The 16,221-nt window shown below is 62.6% G+C and overlaps 3 protein-coding genes across 6 annotated transcripts; all 3 read left to right on the top strand.

The window, feature by feature from the left end:
- Positions 1-322: 322 nt before the first annotated feature.
- On the top strand, positions 323-6,067 carry SLC6A8 (solute carrier family 6 member 8). Of its 3 annotated transcripts, none has more exons than XM_086845527.1 (14): positions 323-537; positions 808-1,023; positions 1,375-1,506; positions 2,073-2,346; positions 2,424-2,556; positions 2,808-2,942; positions 3,029-3,132; positions 3,236-3,360; positions 3,440-3,552; positions 3,632-3,769; positions 4,079-4,181; positions 4,255-4,355; positions 4,569-4,739; positions 5,557-6,067. In XM_086845527.1, exons 1-14 carry the CDS (start codon positions 432-434, stop codon positions 5,686-5,688), a joined length of 1,983 nt encoding a protein of 660 aa, XP_086701653.1. In that variant the 5' UTR covers positions 323-431; the 3' UTR covers positions 5,689-6,067. The 3 variants fall into 3 exon arrangements, with proteins under 3 accessions (XP_086701653.1, XP_086701652.1, XP_086701654.1); XM_086845526.1 differs by having other exon boundaries at positions 805-1,023; XM_086845528.1 differs by having other exon boundaries at positions 325-537; positions 901-1,023.
- Positions 6,061-8,731, top strand: LOC111935030 (epidermal differentiation-specific protein-like). Its single transcript, XM_023935253.2, has one exon. The coding sequence runs from the start codon at positions 7,484-7,486 to the stop codon at positions 8,540-8,542; it is 1,059 nt and encodes a 352-aa protein (XP_023791021.2). The 5' UTR covers positions 6,061-7,483; the 3' UTR covers positions 8,543-8,731.
- Positions 8,732-9,162: 431 nt separating this feature from the next.
- QARS1 (glutaminyl-tRNA synthetase 1) lies at positions 9,163-15,913 on the top strand. Of its 2 annotated transcripts, none has more exons than XM_086845525.1 (24): positions 9,163-9,798; positions 10,152-10,299; positions 10,377-10,486; positions 10,593-10,668; positions 10,948-11,012; positions 11,240-11,293; positions 11,490-11,547; positions 11,652-11,723; positions 11,893-11,978; positions 12,195-12,281; positions 12,384-12,483; positions 12,602-12,680; positions 12,803-12,911; positions 12,993-13,123; positions 13,252-13,344; positions 13,473-13,610; positions 13,684-13,771; positions 13,849-13,992; positions 14,064-14,168; positions 14,524-14,616; positions 14,892-15,019; positions 15,228-15,294; positions 15,500-15,625; positions 15,728-15,913. In XM_086845525.1, the coding sequence occupies exons 1-24, from the start codon at positions 9,505-9,507 to the stop codon at positions 15,776-15,778; spliced, it is 2,502 nt and encodes an 833-aa protein (XP_086701651.1). In that variant the 5' UTR covers positions 9,163-9,504; the 3' UTR covers positions 15,779-15,913. The 2 variants fall into 2 exon arrangements, 1 of the variants encoding a protein (XP_086701651.1); XR_015274822.1 differs by having other exon boundaries at positions 9,540-9,798; positions 15,419-15,625.
- The last annotated feature ends 308 nt before the right edge of the window (positions 15,914-16,221 follow it).

Genomic DNA, 16,221 nt, shown 5'->3' with positions numbered 1-16,221 from the left:
CTTGTGCCCGGTATTCCCCGTTGCCAACGCCGTCCGCCGCTGTCCGTAGTGCCCGGAATCCCGCGGGGTGTGCCTTGTCCCCCCCCGTGCACCCCGCCTCGCCCCGGGGCCGGTGCCAGTGCGTCGGGACTGCAAGTCCCGTCAAGCCGCGGGCGGGTGGCGCGGCCAATGGGGCTCGGGGGGCGGTGCGGCCGGTCGCTGCCTCCGCCGCCGCCCGGTGCCGCGGCGCAGAGAGCCCCGGAGCGGCCGCGCGGCGCCGGCCCCGCAGCCCGGCTCTGAGCCGCCCGCCCGGCCCGGCCCGCCCCGCCGCGCCCCGCCGCCCTCAATGAGGTTCTTCCGACTCACCTTCAAGTGCTTCGTGGATTGCTTCTGAGGCCCCCTCGGCCACGGAGCCGCCCCCGACCCGCCCCCGCTCCCCGGCCCCCCGCGACATGCCCCCCGTCCCCACCGACACGGCCGCCCCACAGCCGCCCGACGCCCCGCGACGCGACGCCGCCGCCGCCACAGCCGCGGCCGCCGCTGCCCCCGCGGGCTCCGGTAAGCGGGGAGCGCCGGGGAGGGAAGAGCTTGGGGAGGGGGAGAGGGGGACCCACGGCCACGCGCGACCGCGGCGCGCCCCCTCCCGCCGCCGCGGGGTGAGTCACCGCTCTGCATTGTGACGTCACGCGCCGGCCTGACATCTGACGTCACGCCCCTACGCGCGGAGAGGGGCGCGTGGGGGGGGAGGTGCTTCCCCCCCCCTCCGCGCCCCCACGGGCGCGCGTGACGGCGGCGTGGGCATCCCCACTCCCCCCGTCTCGGCAGAAGGCCCCGGCGGGGCGGAGGGCGCAGAGCCCCCCACGGCGGGTGAGGAGCGAACAGTGACGGCACCACTGGTGCGACCCCCTGGTCCCCCCAAAGAGGCCGCCCCCCAACGGGAAACATGGACCCGGCAGATGGATTTCATCATGTCCTGCGTGGGCTTCGCCGTGGGGCTGGGCAACGTCTGGCGCTTCCCCTACCTGTGCTACAAGAACGGCGGAGGTGAGCCTCGTGCTCGCCCCACGCCGCGGGGGAGAGCCCCGCGGCGCGGGGGGCACCCTCTTCCCGCCCCAGAGTGTGTGCCTGGGGGTCACCCCACGGTGGGTCAACTCGCCCTGCGCCTTCGAGGGCATCGTGAACCACCCCGCGGGGGTTCGGAGTCACTCACGGGGCGAGGGGTCGTGGGAGCCCCCCACTACTTGCCCCTGCTGACCTACATCGCGGCAAGGGGAGGGCGCGGAGGCGCCTTTGCCATTCGCTGCGTCCGGGCGGGCGGCGCGGGGAAGGGGGGGAGCAAAAGGGGGGGCCGGGGGGACGGCGGCGGCTGAGCCGGCCCCCTGCCCCCGGCCCCAGGCGTCTTCCTCATCCCCTACCTGCTCATCGTCTTCGTGGGTGGCATCCCCATCTTCTTCTTGGAGGTGGCCCTGGGACAGTTTATGAAGCAGGGGGGCATCGCCGCCTGGAACATCGCCCCCCTCTTCAAGGGTAATGCCGCGCCCTGCCTGCACCCTTTCCGTGGCCCCTGCACCCTGCCCAGGGCCCCCGGCACCCTGCCTGCACCCTGACTGTGCCTTGGCTGCCCGCAGCCTGCTGGGGCTGGCAGCACCCTGCCCACGCCCTGCCTGCTCCCCTGCACCTTGCCCGCGTCCCACTGCCGCCCTGTGCTGTGGCCAAGGATGGCAGCTGCCTGCACCTGTGCCCCATGGCACCCTGTGCTGCCCTGCCTGCCCCTGTGGCTCCCTGCCTGCATGCTGCTGGATCCCAGGCGGCTGCTGGATCCCCACCTCAGAGGTATCTTGCCGGCTCCCTCCTGGTTCTGTGCCATGCTGCCAGCTGTCCCCACCCTGTCCTGTCCTGCCTGGTGCTGCCAGCTTCCCTGTCCCATTCCCACCAGCTCTCCCCTGTCTTGTCCAGGGCTGCCAGCTTTCCCTGTCCGTCCCTGTCAGTTCTCCTCTGTCCTCCCCCATCGCTACAACACCCCACATCCCACTCCATGCTGTCTGCCAGTTGCCCACGGGTGCCTGCGGGCTCTGATCTTCCTCGTGCCACAGGTTTAGGCCTGGCCTCTATGGTGATCGTCTTCTTCTGCAACTCCTACTACATCATGATCTTAGTGTGGGGGCTCTTTTATCTGGTGCATTCACTGACGGACACCCTGCCCTGGGCCACCTGTGGCCACTCCTGGAACACAGAGCAGTGCACGGAGCTCTTCAACCCAGACCTGTGCCACAATGTCAGCACTAATGCCACTGCCAGCACTTGGACCTCTAACTTCAGCTGCACAGACATGACCAACAAGCGCTCACCCGTCATTGAATTTTGGGAGTGAGTATGGGAACCAGGAGGATGTTGTGTGGGGCTGGGGGTGTCATGCTGGTGCTCAGCACAGCCCCACTCTGCAGGAACAAGGTGCTGCGTCTCTCTGGGGGCCTCAGTGAGCCAGGGGAGATGAACTGGCAGATGATCCTCTGCTTGGTTACCACCTGGGTCGTTGTCTACTTCTGCATCTGGAAGGGTGTCAAGTCGACTGGGAAGGTAATACTGGCAGAGGGAACATGCATCAGGGCCACTGGCATGAGTGAATGGGACTGCAACACGCAGCACTGCTGGCTCCTGCTCTTCTGTGCCACAGCCCACAGGGGTGGGAGGCCCGTGTCCCACATCTGTCCAGGAGGTGCTACCAGCTGCTGGGGACATTCCCAGGCTCTGGTCCTGCTGGGACACCTGTGGCACATGACTGAGAGACCTAGCCTGGGGGGGTCTCATGGCCACCCACTGCTCTTCAGATTGTCTACTTCACGGCACTCTTCCCGTATGTGGTCCTCATCCTGCTGCTGGTCCACGGAGTAACACTGCCTGGCGCGCTGGGTGGCATCATCTACTACCTGAAACCTGACTGGTCCAAGCTGGTTGAGGCACAGGTGAGGGCAGTGGGGAGAGCAGCAGTTGGGTGCTGCATGCCCCCCTGGCACCCCCATCACCGCCTGACACCCTCCCTCACACCCAGGTCTGGATTGATGCTGGCACCCAGGTCTTCTTCTCCTACGCCATCGGGCTGGGTGCCCTGACCGCACTGGGCAGCTACAACCGCTTCCACAACAACTGCTACAGGTAAGGCTGTGCCAGCTGCAGGCAGTCCCCATGGCATGTCCCAGTGACCCCATGGTGTGTCCCCCAGTGCCCCCCAGCACTTCCTTGGATGCTGTGCCCACAGGGATGCCTACATCCTGGCTGTGATTAACAGCTGCACCAGCTTCTTTGCCGGCTTCGTTGTCTTCTCTGTGCTCGGCTTCATGGCCTCTGAGCAAGGCGTGGACATCTCCAAGGTGGCCGAGTCTGGTGAGTGATGGACGGTGGGTGCCAACTGTGTTTCCTGTGTCACCCTTTGAGTGGCATCTCTGACCCCAGTCTCCTGCAGGTCCTGGGCTGGCTTTCATCGCCTACCCCAAAGCTGTGACGCTGATGCCCTTGTCCCCCCTGTGGGCCACTCTCTTCTTCATCATGCTCCTCGTGCTGGGGCTGGACAGCCAGGTGCTGTGGCAACCAGGGAGATGGGGAACAGGGAGCGGATGGGTGGCATGTCCTCACTGAGCCCTGCTTTGTGCCACAGTTTGTCGGTGTCGAGGGTTTCATCACGGGCATCCTGGACCTGTTTCCCCAGCCAGGGGCTGGCTCGCTGCGCCGTGAGCTCACCGCTGCGTTCTGCTGTATCATCTGCTGCCTCATTGACCTCTCCATGGTCACACAGGTGGGGAACGCAGCAGGCACACTGCCGGCCAGCCCCACACTGGCCACCTGCGCCCGTTCCTGAGGCATCACCTCCCGTGAGGTCCCACTGTGGGGTGGGAGCTCACTGGGGCTGTTGCTCTTGTGTCAGTGGAGCTGCCCATGTCATGAGGGTCTCTGTGGCATAGGGGTGCTGTTGGGAGCAGGGTGCCCATGGCACGCAGGGTGCCAGGAGGGGTACCGGTGCTGGCAAGGCTATGGCTGCCAGTGTGGTGGCATGCGGGGCAGCCAGCACAATACAATGCTGGTGACGCGGGCACCTTCCTGGCAGGGCGGCATGTACGTATTCCAGCTCTTTGACAACTACTCAGCCAGTGGGATCACGCTGCTGTGGCAGGCTTTCTGGGAGTGCGTGGTCATTGCCTGGGTCTATGGTGAGGCAAGGGGACCGGGGAGGGGGACACGGGGGGGACAGATGTGCCCCAGCTGACGCACCCCTCCCTGCAGGAGCTGACCGCTTCATGGACGATGTGGCTCGTATGATCGGCTACCGACCCCTGCCCGTCATGAAGTGGTGCTGGGCTGTGGTGACACCGCTGGTCTGCGTGGTGAGCAAGGCCAGCGCGCGTGGGGACACGCGTGTGCCACCGCCCCGGGCTGTGCCACGGGCACTGAGCGCCCCCCGGCGGCCGCTGTGGGCACACGCGGGTCACGACCGTGGGGCGAATGCTCACCTCGGGGGCTGCGGCGGTGACACGCTTCAGGGGTGGGGACCGCCAGCTCCCTGCCCCGCGGGACCTCACTTCCCTCTCTCCACCCAGGGCATCTTCGTGTTCCACGTGGTGAACTACAAGCCGCTGACATACAATAAGACATACGTGTACCCGTGGTGGGGGGAAGCCATCGGCTGGGTCCTGGCACTCTCCTCCATGCTCTGCATCCCCTGCACTGTTATCTACAAGCTCCTGCGCTGCAAAGGCTCCTTGCGTGAGGTGAGGGCAGTGCGGTGGGATCACTTCTGCCTCTGTCTCCACCCCACTGTTGGCCGTGGTTGTCCCACTCTTAGTCCTGTCCCCAGCCCAGTCCCGGCCCTATTGAAATTCCACCATCCACATTGCCATCTCAGTCCCATCCATCACCAGATCTCATCCTGGTTTTTATTGCTGTCTGATTCACATTCAAATGCCACCACTGTCCACATTGCCATCACAGGCCCATCCACAGCAAGGTCCCATCTCTGTTTTCATCTGTCTCATTCCCATACAAATAATGTGCCTGTCCTCATTGTCTCACTCCCACCCAAATTCCATTCCTGTTCCCATCACTGTCTCATTCCCAGTCTTACCTGATTCCCACTGATGCTTACATCACTGTCTCAGTCCTATCCCTATTGCAGTCAAATCCTGTGCACATTCCCATCGCTGTCTCCTTGCAATTCTTGTCTGTCTCTCAATCTCATTTAGTCCTTTTCCCATCCTAGGCTCACCCCCATCCAAGTCCTCTTCCTGTCTTCATTGCTCTCATTCCTATCAGATTTCCATCCCCACTGCTGTCTCATTCCCAGCCTCACCCAAACCCCATCCTTGCTGACATCACTGCTTTAATCCTGTCAGTGTCTCAGTCCCATCCCTGTCCCCATGCAATCTGTGTCCCTTTCTCAATCCCATTTCAATCCCTTCCCTGTCGCAGTCTCACCTCCACCCGCATCGGAAACCCATCCCTTTCCTATCCCTGTGCATTGCGGGGAATTCACCAACGTGGGTCCAGGCAGTCCCAGTGTCCCTGGGTGCTGACATGATGTCCCCACAGCGCTGGCAGCTCCTGACCACTCCAATCTGGGGCCAACACCACCTGGAGTACCTGACGCCAGAGGCAGAAGCCAAGCTGCTGGCCCCAGAGCCCCCCAAGGAGAAGGCGACGCTCTTCGAGACTGTGATCTGAGCGTGGGGAGGGTCGCGCTGCTCCCGCCTGCCATAGCAATAATGCCAGCACCGCCTCCCACCCACGCTGCCCCGTGCCCCCCGCACCGCCCTGGCCGCCGGCCTCGCTGCAGGGGGGTGAACACAGCGAGGTGGGGGGTGCTGGGGGCCACGGAGCCAGGGCAGCCGCGGGGCACAGGAGGGGTCCCCGGCGCGGGGGAGCGTGGCGGCCCGGGGGGAAGGCAGGGAGGCCGCCGGCTGGGGGAGTGAGTGGGACAGCCCTTCCCTGGCCCCTGCCCGTGGCCCCCATGGCCCCCCACTCACTAACTGCTTCCCGTAGCGTTTGTCTGGTGTAACCCCAACCGCCCCGACATCTGGCAATAAACTGGGAGACCCTGGCAGTCCTGGCACTGCAGGCAGGGGAAGCGGGGCACTAGCAGCGGACAACTGAGGGGTGAGGTGTGGGGTGGCACTGGCCTTTGGGGGACAGAGGTTTGAAGAGAATGGGCTTCAAGAATTCAGGGATACTTGGGTTCCTCTCTTGGGTGACTTGCTGTTGAAGCAATGGGGTCTCCATCCTTCTCCATCACAGGATGTGAGTGCCCACAGGCTGTACCAAACCCCTGTGGATCTGGGGGACCCTGTGCAGCCAGGGCTGACCTTGCTTATCAGCCCCAAGAAGCAGATTATAGTTGAGGCTTTTGAGGTCCTGACTGTCCCCAAGGGGTGGGTCAGGATCCAGCTGTACCGCACTGGGAGCTTTTCATATCGGCTTTGTGGCTCTCCACTCCATGCACTGTGCCTTGGAAACAGCCCTGGGCTGGTGAGGGCTGTGTGGACAAGTGGATGGGCATGTAGCCAGAAGAAGTCAAAGGCTTAGTGTGCCCCAGAACCCGTGAGCTGCCTGAGCCCTGTCTCAGTGGGGTGCCAGCTAGGGAGTGCACGTGCCCTGTGCCCCACACCAGTAGCTCTAGGAATGCCAGCTCCAGTTTGTGCCATGGGAACCTGCATGGAGCCTGGAGGAAACCACCAGCATGCTGTGCTTGGAGTGGCTGCCTTCCAATGCCTTGATTTGATGTCAGTGTCCTGCTGTGCCCAGCGTCCCATCCCAGCAGTGCCTTGGCCCCCCATGAAATGACAAAGGGGGAAGAAGTGTCCCCGTCTGCCCCAGCCATCCTCAGAGACAGAGCCGGAGCAGTTGCACCATGCCAGGTGTTCATATCCAATTGCTGGGATCACCAGGAGGCTTTTGTTTTGGGGTGCCCCACCACGATAACCTTTCACCCTAGTGGGGTGAGCCAGCAGTTCCTGCCCCACCGGCAATGCACGCTGTAATTAGCAGGGGCAGGGCGGAAGCATCACTGATAATTGGCAGTGACTCTTCAGCACAGTCTCACCTGCCTGGGGCTCGGCAGGACTTTCCGGCAGGGCTGGTCTGTGGGACCGGCTGGCATCCCGGTGTGTCGCCTGCCGTGTGGGGCCTGCCTGGCTCCCCAGCACCAAAGTGGGGACACGGTTGGGTGCAGAGCGTGGGGGCGAGCACTGTCATCGCCTTCGCTTCGTGACGCAGCACGCCCTGGTCCCACCAGCCCTTCCTAAAAGGCTCAGCTGCAGGGTGTTGCCAGCGCAGACGGTGAGAGCACGGGGACCAGGCGGAGGTGGGCAAAGGAAAGGCAGAGGGCAAGGGCTAAAGGGGCGCCGAGGTTTGCCTTTGCTGGCTGGGCTTTTCTCACGGGTCTCCTGTAGCACCGGCGTGACCCCACAGGAGGGGACGTGGCCCACGTTGTGCCCTCACAGGGGCAGGCACCCACAGCACCATGAACCGGATCACGGTGTACGAGCGTGCCAACTTTGAGGGGCTGAGCCGCGAGTTCACATGCGACGTGCCTGACCTGCATGAGCTGGATTTTGGGAACTGCATCGCCTCTCTGAAGGTGGAGGGGCAGCCATGGATTGCCTACACGGACCCCAAATATGAGGGGGAGTCGTATGCCTTCGAGGAGGGCGAGTACGCCTCTGTGGATCGGCCCAACAGCTTTTCGGCACTGCGCCTCGTGCACCATGACCTGGGGGACCCCCAGATCACCCTCTACGAGCACCCTAACTTCCAAGGTGCCTGCAAGGTGGTGACAGAGGAGACCAACTTGGCGTATGGGTACTTCAATGACCGGGTGGCCTCCCACATGGTGCAGCGAGGCGTCTGGCTGCTCTACCAGCATCCCGGCCGGGGCGGCTGGCACTGCCTGGCATGGCCTGGCGAGCATCTCGCTGACTACAAACTGGAGCTGAACTTTCAGTCTCGGCTGTCCCACCTGCGCCCGCTACGGCCCGGGCGGCCCCTGGTCTCAGCACGTCTCCTTTGGGAACAGAAGCGGGTGGAGGAGGAGCGGGAGGTGCTGGTGGATGAGATTGAGGGGGTGAACGAGACAGAGTCGGAGCAGGCGCTGGCAGCCAGCAGCAGCCGGGAGTACGGCACCACACTCTGGCAGAGCTTCCACTTCAGCAATGCCACCAGCCTCAAAGCCGGACTCTCCTTCACGCTGACCGTGGAAGCCTCCAACATCTTTACGGTGCAGAAAGGGCGCAGCGAAACCAGCATTCGCCGGCAGCGCGTGGAGGTGCAGCTGCCGGCGAAGATCCCCCCACGCACAGCACTCAGCATCCAAGTCCTTCGGAAGGAGGTGACGCTCTCCGTCCCAGTCCTGCTCACCATCACCCAGAACGAGAATGTCCGCACGGAGATGGGCGAGTACCGCAGCGTCTCAGGTACCAACATCAGTGCCCGCTATAGCTTAAAGCCATTGCCAGCTACGGGCAGGGAGCAGGCAGCCACCAAGGGGACAGACACAGTGCCTGGCACCAGGATGGAACTATAGCTCCGTGCCGGTGCTAAGCAATGGCTGTCCCCTCCGTGGTGTGGGACTCAGTTACACCAGCGTTGACTCCAGCACCCACCCATGGAGGAGCCAGGACCTGCCTTGTCTGGTTGTGTCCGGTGGCTTTGGCTGGCAGGACCTGCCAGTGCCTCTTCCCACCCAGTATTTCCAATAAACCCTCTTCTCCAACCACTCGAATCTGCTGCTACTCGGGCTGAGGTGGGAGTAGGATGGATGCGACACTGGGCTAGGGAGGCACTGAGCTAAGAGAAGACTTCAAGCTGGGGAGGGGTGGATATCGGGCTGGGGCGGCGACTCCCGGGCTGAGGCAGAAAACGTGAGGTTCTGAAGGACACCGGGCTGGAGGGGGGCACGGGGCTGGAGGGGCACCGGCCCGGAAGAGCTAGAGAATATCAGGCTGAGGAAGCTGGCGGAGCAAAGGGGAGAGCTGGGAGCTGGGGGTACCAGACTGAACAAGACATCAGACCTGGCGGGGGCGGGCAGGAGGACACTGGTCTCAGGCAGCCAAAGTTCCACGGGTCTGGGGAAACCTGGGGACACTGGGATGAGGGGTGTACTAGGGCAGCGAGGGGGGCAGGGGAGGAGGGAAGAGGACGGACGGTTTGCTGGCGGGGCCAAGTGACCACGCACGACCCGGGGGAGCCGGGGACACCGAGCCGGCCTGGTTCCGCATAAAACGTGCCGAGGCCGCCCCCGCGACCCGCTCTCCACCCCAAGACCTTGGGCACGTGGGTCCCCTCGGGCCCTTCGCAGGGCCCGTGCCCGGGGCTGTCGGGGCAAGCGGAGATACAGAGGGCACACCGGAGGTGCGGGCGCCGGCCGCGGAGCACAAAGCGCCGGGAGACGGGAGCACCGGGGGCGGGATCTGACACGTGCTCCGCCCCCGGACCCACCTCCAGCCCCGCCCCCCACGTGGCCGCCGCCGCCGCCGGTCTCTTTAAATGATGCAACCGGCCCGCGCGCTGAGCCCGCCTCCCGCGCGGCCATTGGCCCGAGCGGCGCCGGTGCCCCCCTCCCATTGGCGGGGACGGAGCGCTCTCACTGCCGGTTGGCTGGACACGGAGCCGCCCCCGGGCGGCGGCGGCAGCATGGCGGCGGCGGCGGCGACGATGGCGGCGGAGGAGGCGGAGGAGGCTCTGGGGCTGTTCACCGGGATCGGCCTCAGCGAAGCCAAAGCGCGCGAGACGCTACGCAACGGGACACTCAGCGCGCTGCTGCGCCGGGCTGTGCTGCAGGTGCGTCCGCCGCGGGCCCGCACCTTGGTCCCCGGTTCTCGATCCCCAGTAGCCCGTCACTCCGATGTCAACTCGGGACCCGGCCACCCTGGGAGCTCGCTACCCCGGTGCCGGTATCACCGCCGGGACCCGGTACCCGGATCCCCGGTGTCACCCGGGTACATTGGCACAGTGGTCCCGCTGTCACCCCCTCGACCCCAGCCTTCCCGGGACCCCCCGGCTTCGCCTCCTCCCGATCCCGCCGAGCGGCCTCGGCCCTCGGCACTCCCCTGTCCCACTCCGGTGCCCGGTGCCGCCGGTTCGCCGGGGCTCGGGCCCATATCCTGCCCTGACGCTCCCCCGGGCGGCGACAGGCTCGGAGCGCGCTGGGCCCGGCGCTGGACAAGGCCACCGGGACACTGCTGTACAACACGGCCGCCCGCCTCAAGGACCCGAAGCACCTCGGCTTCCTCGTCGGCTACATCGCTCGCAGGGAGATCCTCACCGACCTGCAGCTCAGCGGTACCGTGCGGCCCCAGCCCCGCTTGGCCCCGGCTCCGGTCCCGGGGCCCCGCTCTTCATCTCTGCTCTGTCCCAAGCTGCCCTGGAGTACGTGAGGAGCCACCCCTTGGAGCCTCTGGACGTGGCAGACTTTGAGCGGGCTTGTGGTGTGGGGGTCTGCATCACCCCTGAGCAGATCGAGGAAGCGGTGAGTGGGGCTGTCACCCTGTGGAGACAGCACAAGGGACATTAGACTGGCTCCTGCTGTGCTCCTGCCTACCTTGCTCATCCTGGTGTCCCTGTGCTGCTCATAGGTGGAGGCTGTGATCAGCAAGCACCGAGCGGAGCTTCTGGCAGAGCGCTACCACTTCAACATGGGGCTGCTGATGGGTGAGTAGTGAAACCAGGGCAGCCCCTGCCTGGTGCTGGTGGCTGTCACATCCCTGTGCCTGACTGCCAGTGCCACTCTCTGCTCCCCTAAATCCTGAGAGCCAGCCCTTTGCCATGGGGAGAAGCCATCCTGCCAGATCCCCGGCACAGGCAGGGCCATAGCATTCAGCAACAGGGACAGCCCTGAGGCAAAGGGTGTGGCATTCTGCATCGGTAGCCGGGCTGAAGCTCCCTCGGGCTTGGGCCCTGCCCCTTGTCCACTGGGTGCCCTGTCTGCAGGGGAGGCACGGAACCAGCTGCGGTGGGCAGACGGAAAGACCATCAAGAACGAGGTGGACCTGCAGGTAGGTGCGAGGTTACTGCATCAGGTGCTGCTGTGGTCCCCTGGGTGTGCTGTGTGTTGTGACTGGTGTGGGACCTGTCAGCCAGTCCCCTAGAGGGCCCACTGCTGGGGACAGCCTGCCCCACCAAGGTGCAGGCAAGGTGAGTGGAGTGGTGGCTGGACAGGACACTTCCAGGCCTTAGAACACAGGGAGCCTTTTTGACTCCTGACTCTGTCACTCTTCTCCAGGTGCTACATTTGCTTGGACCAAAGACAGAAGCTGACCTGGAAAAGAAGCCAAAGGTAAGGAGAAGGGGAGGCTGGAGACTTGGATGGTATTTTCTTGCAAAGTGTCCAGGCAAGGTCCCAGGTACCTGCTCTGGGCTGAGCTGCCACCATGGGTAGAGGTCTGAGGGAGCTCTGGGGACAGTGGGCTGGGCCAGGAGGGGAACGTATATGCCACAGCTGGGCTCTCAGGATGCTGTGCTGGTCTCTGCAGGTGGCAAAGGCCCGTGCGGCCCCAGCAGAGAAACAGAAGGTGCCGGTCGTGGAGAACGGTAAGAGACCATCCTCTTCCCCAGCCCTTTGGTTCCTGCTGGGCCTGCTTCTGAGCTAGGCCCTGGGACCTGTGATCAGGGAGCTCAGCCCCATCTTCCTGCAGGTGACATGGGCACAGAGACACAGTCGCTGCTGGAGCAGTTGCGGGGAGAAGCCCTGAAGTTCCATAAGCCAGGTGAGTGTGAGGAGCTGCTGCCGTATGTGAGGCCACTCCACTGGCTCTGTGCCTGGTCCCAGCTCTCCATGCGCCAGAGGACTGGACAGGTCCTGTGTCCTTTCTCCCTGGCTGCTGGGCTTGGCACTGTTAGGGCAGTGCTGCAGCCCTGAGCATCCTCTGCCTGCAGGAGAGAACTACAAGACCGTAGGCTACGTGATGACACCCAACACAATGGCCCTGCTGAAGCAGCACCTGGCAATCACGGGTGGGCAGGTGAGGCCATGTCCCACAGCCCAGTGGTTTCATGTGAGAGTGACACAGTTGAAGTGGGTGAGGAACAAGCAGTTCACAGAGGGTAAGGCCAGAGGCAGCACCCACACAGCACAGGATGCTCTGCGGGATTGCCAGGGGCTTGTGTCAATGTCACTGATGTCAGGGAATGTAAAAGTCTCCTGCTGAAGGACAGAGATGTCCCCTTTGCCTCTTCAGGTACGGACACGCTTCCCTCCTGAGCCTAATGGGATCTTGCACATTGGCCATGCCAAGGCCATTAACTTCAACTTTGGCTATGCCAAGGTAAAAAGCACCAAGCCACCCCTGCTTTTCCCTGCTGCTTTGCTGCTGGCCTGGCCCTGTGGTCCCTCAGGGAGCAACTGCTCACTATCTCTTCATCCCCAGGCCAATGGTGGTGTGTGTTTCTTGCGCTATGACGACACCAACCCCGAGAAGGAGGAGGAGAAGTACTTTACGGCCATCCGGGAGATGGTGGAGTGGTTGGGTATGGCTCGGGATGAGGAGGGCAGCATCAAGCCAGGTGCCAGGGACACCTCTGCATTCAGGTCTTGCTGCTGGGCCTTTGGGCCCTCCAACCTGTTCCATTTCACCCATGCCCACAGGCTACCAGCCTTATGCAGTGACACATGCGTCAGATTACTTTGACCAGCTCTACACCTGGGCCCTGGAGCTCATCCGCAGGTGGGCATGTGGGGCAGGAGAAATGTGCCAGGGTTGTATTGATGTCCTGCACTGTGGCCAGAGCTCCCCCTTGCCCAGGGGATGGGTCACTCATGTCTGGTGATCGCATTTCCCTTCTGCAGGGGTCAGGCATATGTCTGCCATCAGAAGGTTGAGGAGATCAAGGGCCACAACCCACCCCCCTCACCGTGGCGGGACCGGCCTGTGGAGGAGTCTCTCCTGCTCTTTGAGGTACTCCTGACTGGGGCAAGTGCTGCATGCCTATGGGCGCTGGATCTGTGGCTCAGCTGACAGCTTTCTTCCTCTCCACAGGACATGAGAAAGGGCAAGTTTGGGGAGGGGGAAGCCACACTGAGGATGAAGCTGGTGATGGAGGATGGGAAAATGGATCCTGTTGCCTACCGTGTCAAGTTCACTCCACACCACCGCACTGGGGACAAGTGGTAGGGAGAGCCTGCTGTGTCCTGGCACATATGGTGGGGATGGGTCTGGATATTCTGGGAATGAGGAGGTGTCAGGAGTGGAGCAGCACGGTGCTCTGCCCTGAGCTGACTGTGTCTGTTCCTTGCAGGTGCATCTATCCCACGTATGACTACACACACTGTCTCTGCGACTCCATCGAGCACATCACACACTCCCTCTGCACCAAGGAGTTCCAGGCCAGGTGAGCACCGTTCATATCATGGCCCAGGTCTGAGCTAGACCTGGGAGCAGCATCTGGTGGCTGCCACAGTGCTGGGGGACAGCATGTCCATGGGGCTGAGCTGGGCTGTGCCTGTACCTCCCTTGCAGGCGCTCCTCCTACTTCTGGCTGTGCAATGCTCTGGATGTTTACTGCCCTGTGCAGTGGGAATATGGACGCCTGAACCTGCTCTACACTGTCGTCTCCAAGAGAAAGATCATCCGCCTGGTGGAGACAGGTGCTGTGAGGTAGGTGCAGGGCCAGCTGCCATGATGGGGCTCACCCAGAGCATGCCTGGTTGTCACACCAGTCTTTTCTCAGGGACTGGGATGACCCGCGTCTCTTCACACTGACAGCCCTGCGCCGGCGAGGCTTCCCTCCCGAGGCCATCAACAACTTTTGTGCACGGGTAGGCTTCAAATAGGATGGGACAGGGCAGATGGCTGCATCCCCTGGCCTGCATGGTCACAGTACCCTGTTCCCCAGGTTGGTGTGACAGTTGCCCAGGCGACAATGGAGCCGCATCTGCTGGAGGCTTGTGCACGTGAGGTGCTGAATGAGCAGGCCCCCCGTGCCATGGCTGTCTTGGAGCCCCTCAAGGTCACCATCACCAACTTCCCTGCTCCGAAGGTGAGACTGCCATGGGCTGTTGTGGGAGTGGGATTCCTTGAGATCAGCATTCACGCCTTCTTTCTCCCCAGGCACTGGAGGTTCTTGTGCCCAACTTTCCAGCTGATGAGAGCCGTGGTTTTCACAAAGTGCCCTTCCACCAGACCCTCTACATTGAGGAGACAGACTTCAGGGAGGTAAGCCAGGCCCACTGGACTATACTACCTTCACTCTTAGAGCTATAGCTTGTGCAGCAGGAGCCTGGCAGCACTGGAAGTGGTGTTGGTGCTGCAAACAGAGGTCACAGGTGGGTGTTGAGCACTTGACTGTGACTCCCAAATGGGCCAGCAGCTCTGATGGGCACTGTTCAGATTCTGCCAATGTTGCTCAACCTGGCCTGTCTGTGGGAACGTCCCACAGCAACATGGAAGTTCAAACAGCCCTGGGATCACTGATTCCTGGGATGGCAGGAGTAGGGGCAGAGAGGCGTGCTGGAGGGGGGACCTGCTGCCCATGCTGGGACCCCTCATGCAGCTGTGAACTCTCTTACAGGAGGCAGACAAGGGCTACAAGCGCCTGGCCCCCGGACAGCCAGTGGGGCTGCGCCACACTGGTTATGTCATCACCGTCCAGAATGTCATCAAGGTGCGTGGCTGTGGGTACTAGTGACATGAGGTTGGGCTGTGGAATGTTAGGATATGACCATGCCCCAGTAGGGAAGAGCAGCAATGGTCATCTAACGCTGGATGCTCTGGACACAGTGAGGGCTCAGGCTGCCTGTGTGGCTGCTCTCTGCCTGTCCTGTGTCTCACAGTGGAGAACAAGGTGTCCCTGAGCTGTGGGGCTGGGGGTTCAGGCCCAGGCCTGCCATATGGGATAAGACTGCTGCCTGACAGCTTAGCTCATCTCCTCTCCCTCAGGATGTCAGTGGGCGTGTCATTGAACTGGAGGTGACCTGCACCAAGTCAGATGTGGCGGAAAAGCCCAAAGCTTTCATTCACTGGGTGTCGGTGCCACTGGCCTGTGAAGTGCGGCTCTATGAGCGACTGTGAGTATCTGGCTGCCAACTGAGGCCAGCACAAGCTCAGCAGTGATGGAGCAGCAACGCAGCTGTACAGCAGCAGGCCCTGCTGGAGTCTGTCCAGATCTTTGGTGGGGAAGGTGATGCTCTGGGGTCTCATGAGTGGCACCATTTGGCAGTTCTCAATCTCATTCTCATTTGGCAGTTTTGGGATAAGACTCTTATCTCATGACAGGTTTTTGCACAAAAATCCTGAGGATCCATCAGAGGTACCTGGTGGCTTTCTGAGTGACCTCAACCCTGTGAGTAGTGGCAGCTAAGGTTAGGGGTCTGGGGGGAAAGTAGGGACCTCCTGCACCCAGTCCTGAGGCACCCACTTCCATGTACACCCTACCTCTCCTGTGGCAAGGCCTTATTGTGTCTCAGGGAGAAGAGGAGCTGGGGGAAACTGGGCTGTGGAGAGGACAGAAGGGTAGGTGTGCTGGCTGAGCTGTCCCCCTCTGCCAGGACTCCCTGCGTGTGGTGCACAATGCCCTGGTCGACAGCTCTGTCCACTCCGCTCGACCCTTTGACAAGTTCCAGTTTGAGCGCCTGGGCTACTTCTCCGTGGATCCTGACAGCGAGGAGGGGAAGGTGAGCCCTGTGGGATGGGGGCAGTGAGGCAGCCTGCACACACTTCTGTGAGCACCCCCTGCCCGCAGTGGGGCTCTGAGCAGACCCTCTGTTTCTCCCCAGATGGTGTTCAACCGCACAGTGACACTCAAGGAGGATCCTGGCAAGGCCTAAGGGACCCACTGCTTCTACACCACCGTGGTGTTGCTTCCTTGGGGGTCCTTGCACACCCCCAGTGCCACCGTGCCTTGGTGCAGTCCCCTGGGGTGCCCCCCAGCATCGCCTCAATAAACAGAGATGCCAGCCCTGTCCCTGCCTCCTATTGTACTGTCTTGGGGTGCTGGGGTGGGGATGGTCTCCTGTCTGCCCCCCTGATGAGCCTTGGGTTGGCAGGGTGTGTGTGTGGGGTGTCTCCCTTGTTCTGGGTCACGGAGTCTGCTCCTATCTGCTGTGTAGCACTGATGAGACCCCATAGGAGCTGCAGCTCCCCCAGCCCGCACCATAAGGTTGGACTGGGGTCAAGGGTGTTGGGGTGGAATGGAGAAGTGTCTCGGGGGGGTGCAGGATGGGGTGCAGGCAGGGCACAGGGGGTGCAGGCAGGGTGTGCACACTGTGTA

This window comes from Cyanistes caeruleus, chromosome 11 (assembly GCF_971803275.1).
Source record: "Cyanistes caeruleus chromosome 11, bCyaCae1.hap1.1, whole genome shotgun sequence".
In the NCBI taxonomy this organism is placed as follows: Eukaryota; Metazoa; Chordata; class Aves; order Passeriformes; family Paridae; genus Cyanistes; species Cyanistes caeruleus.
This window is presented reverse-complemented; position numbering and strand designations above follow the sequence as displayed.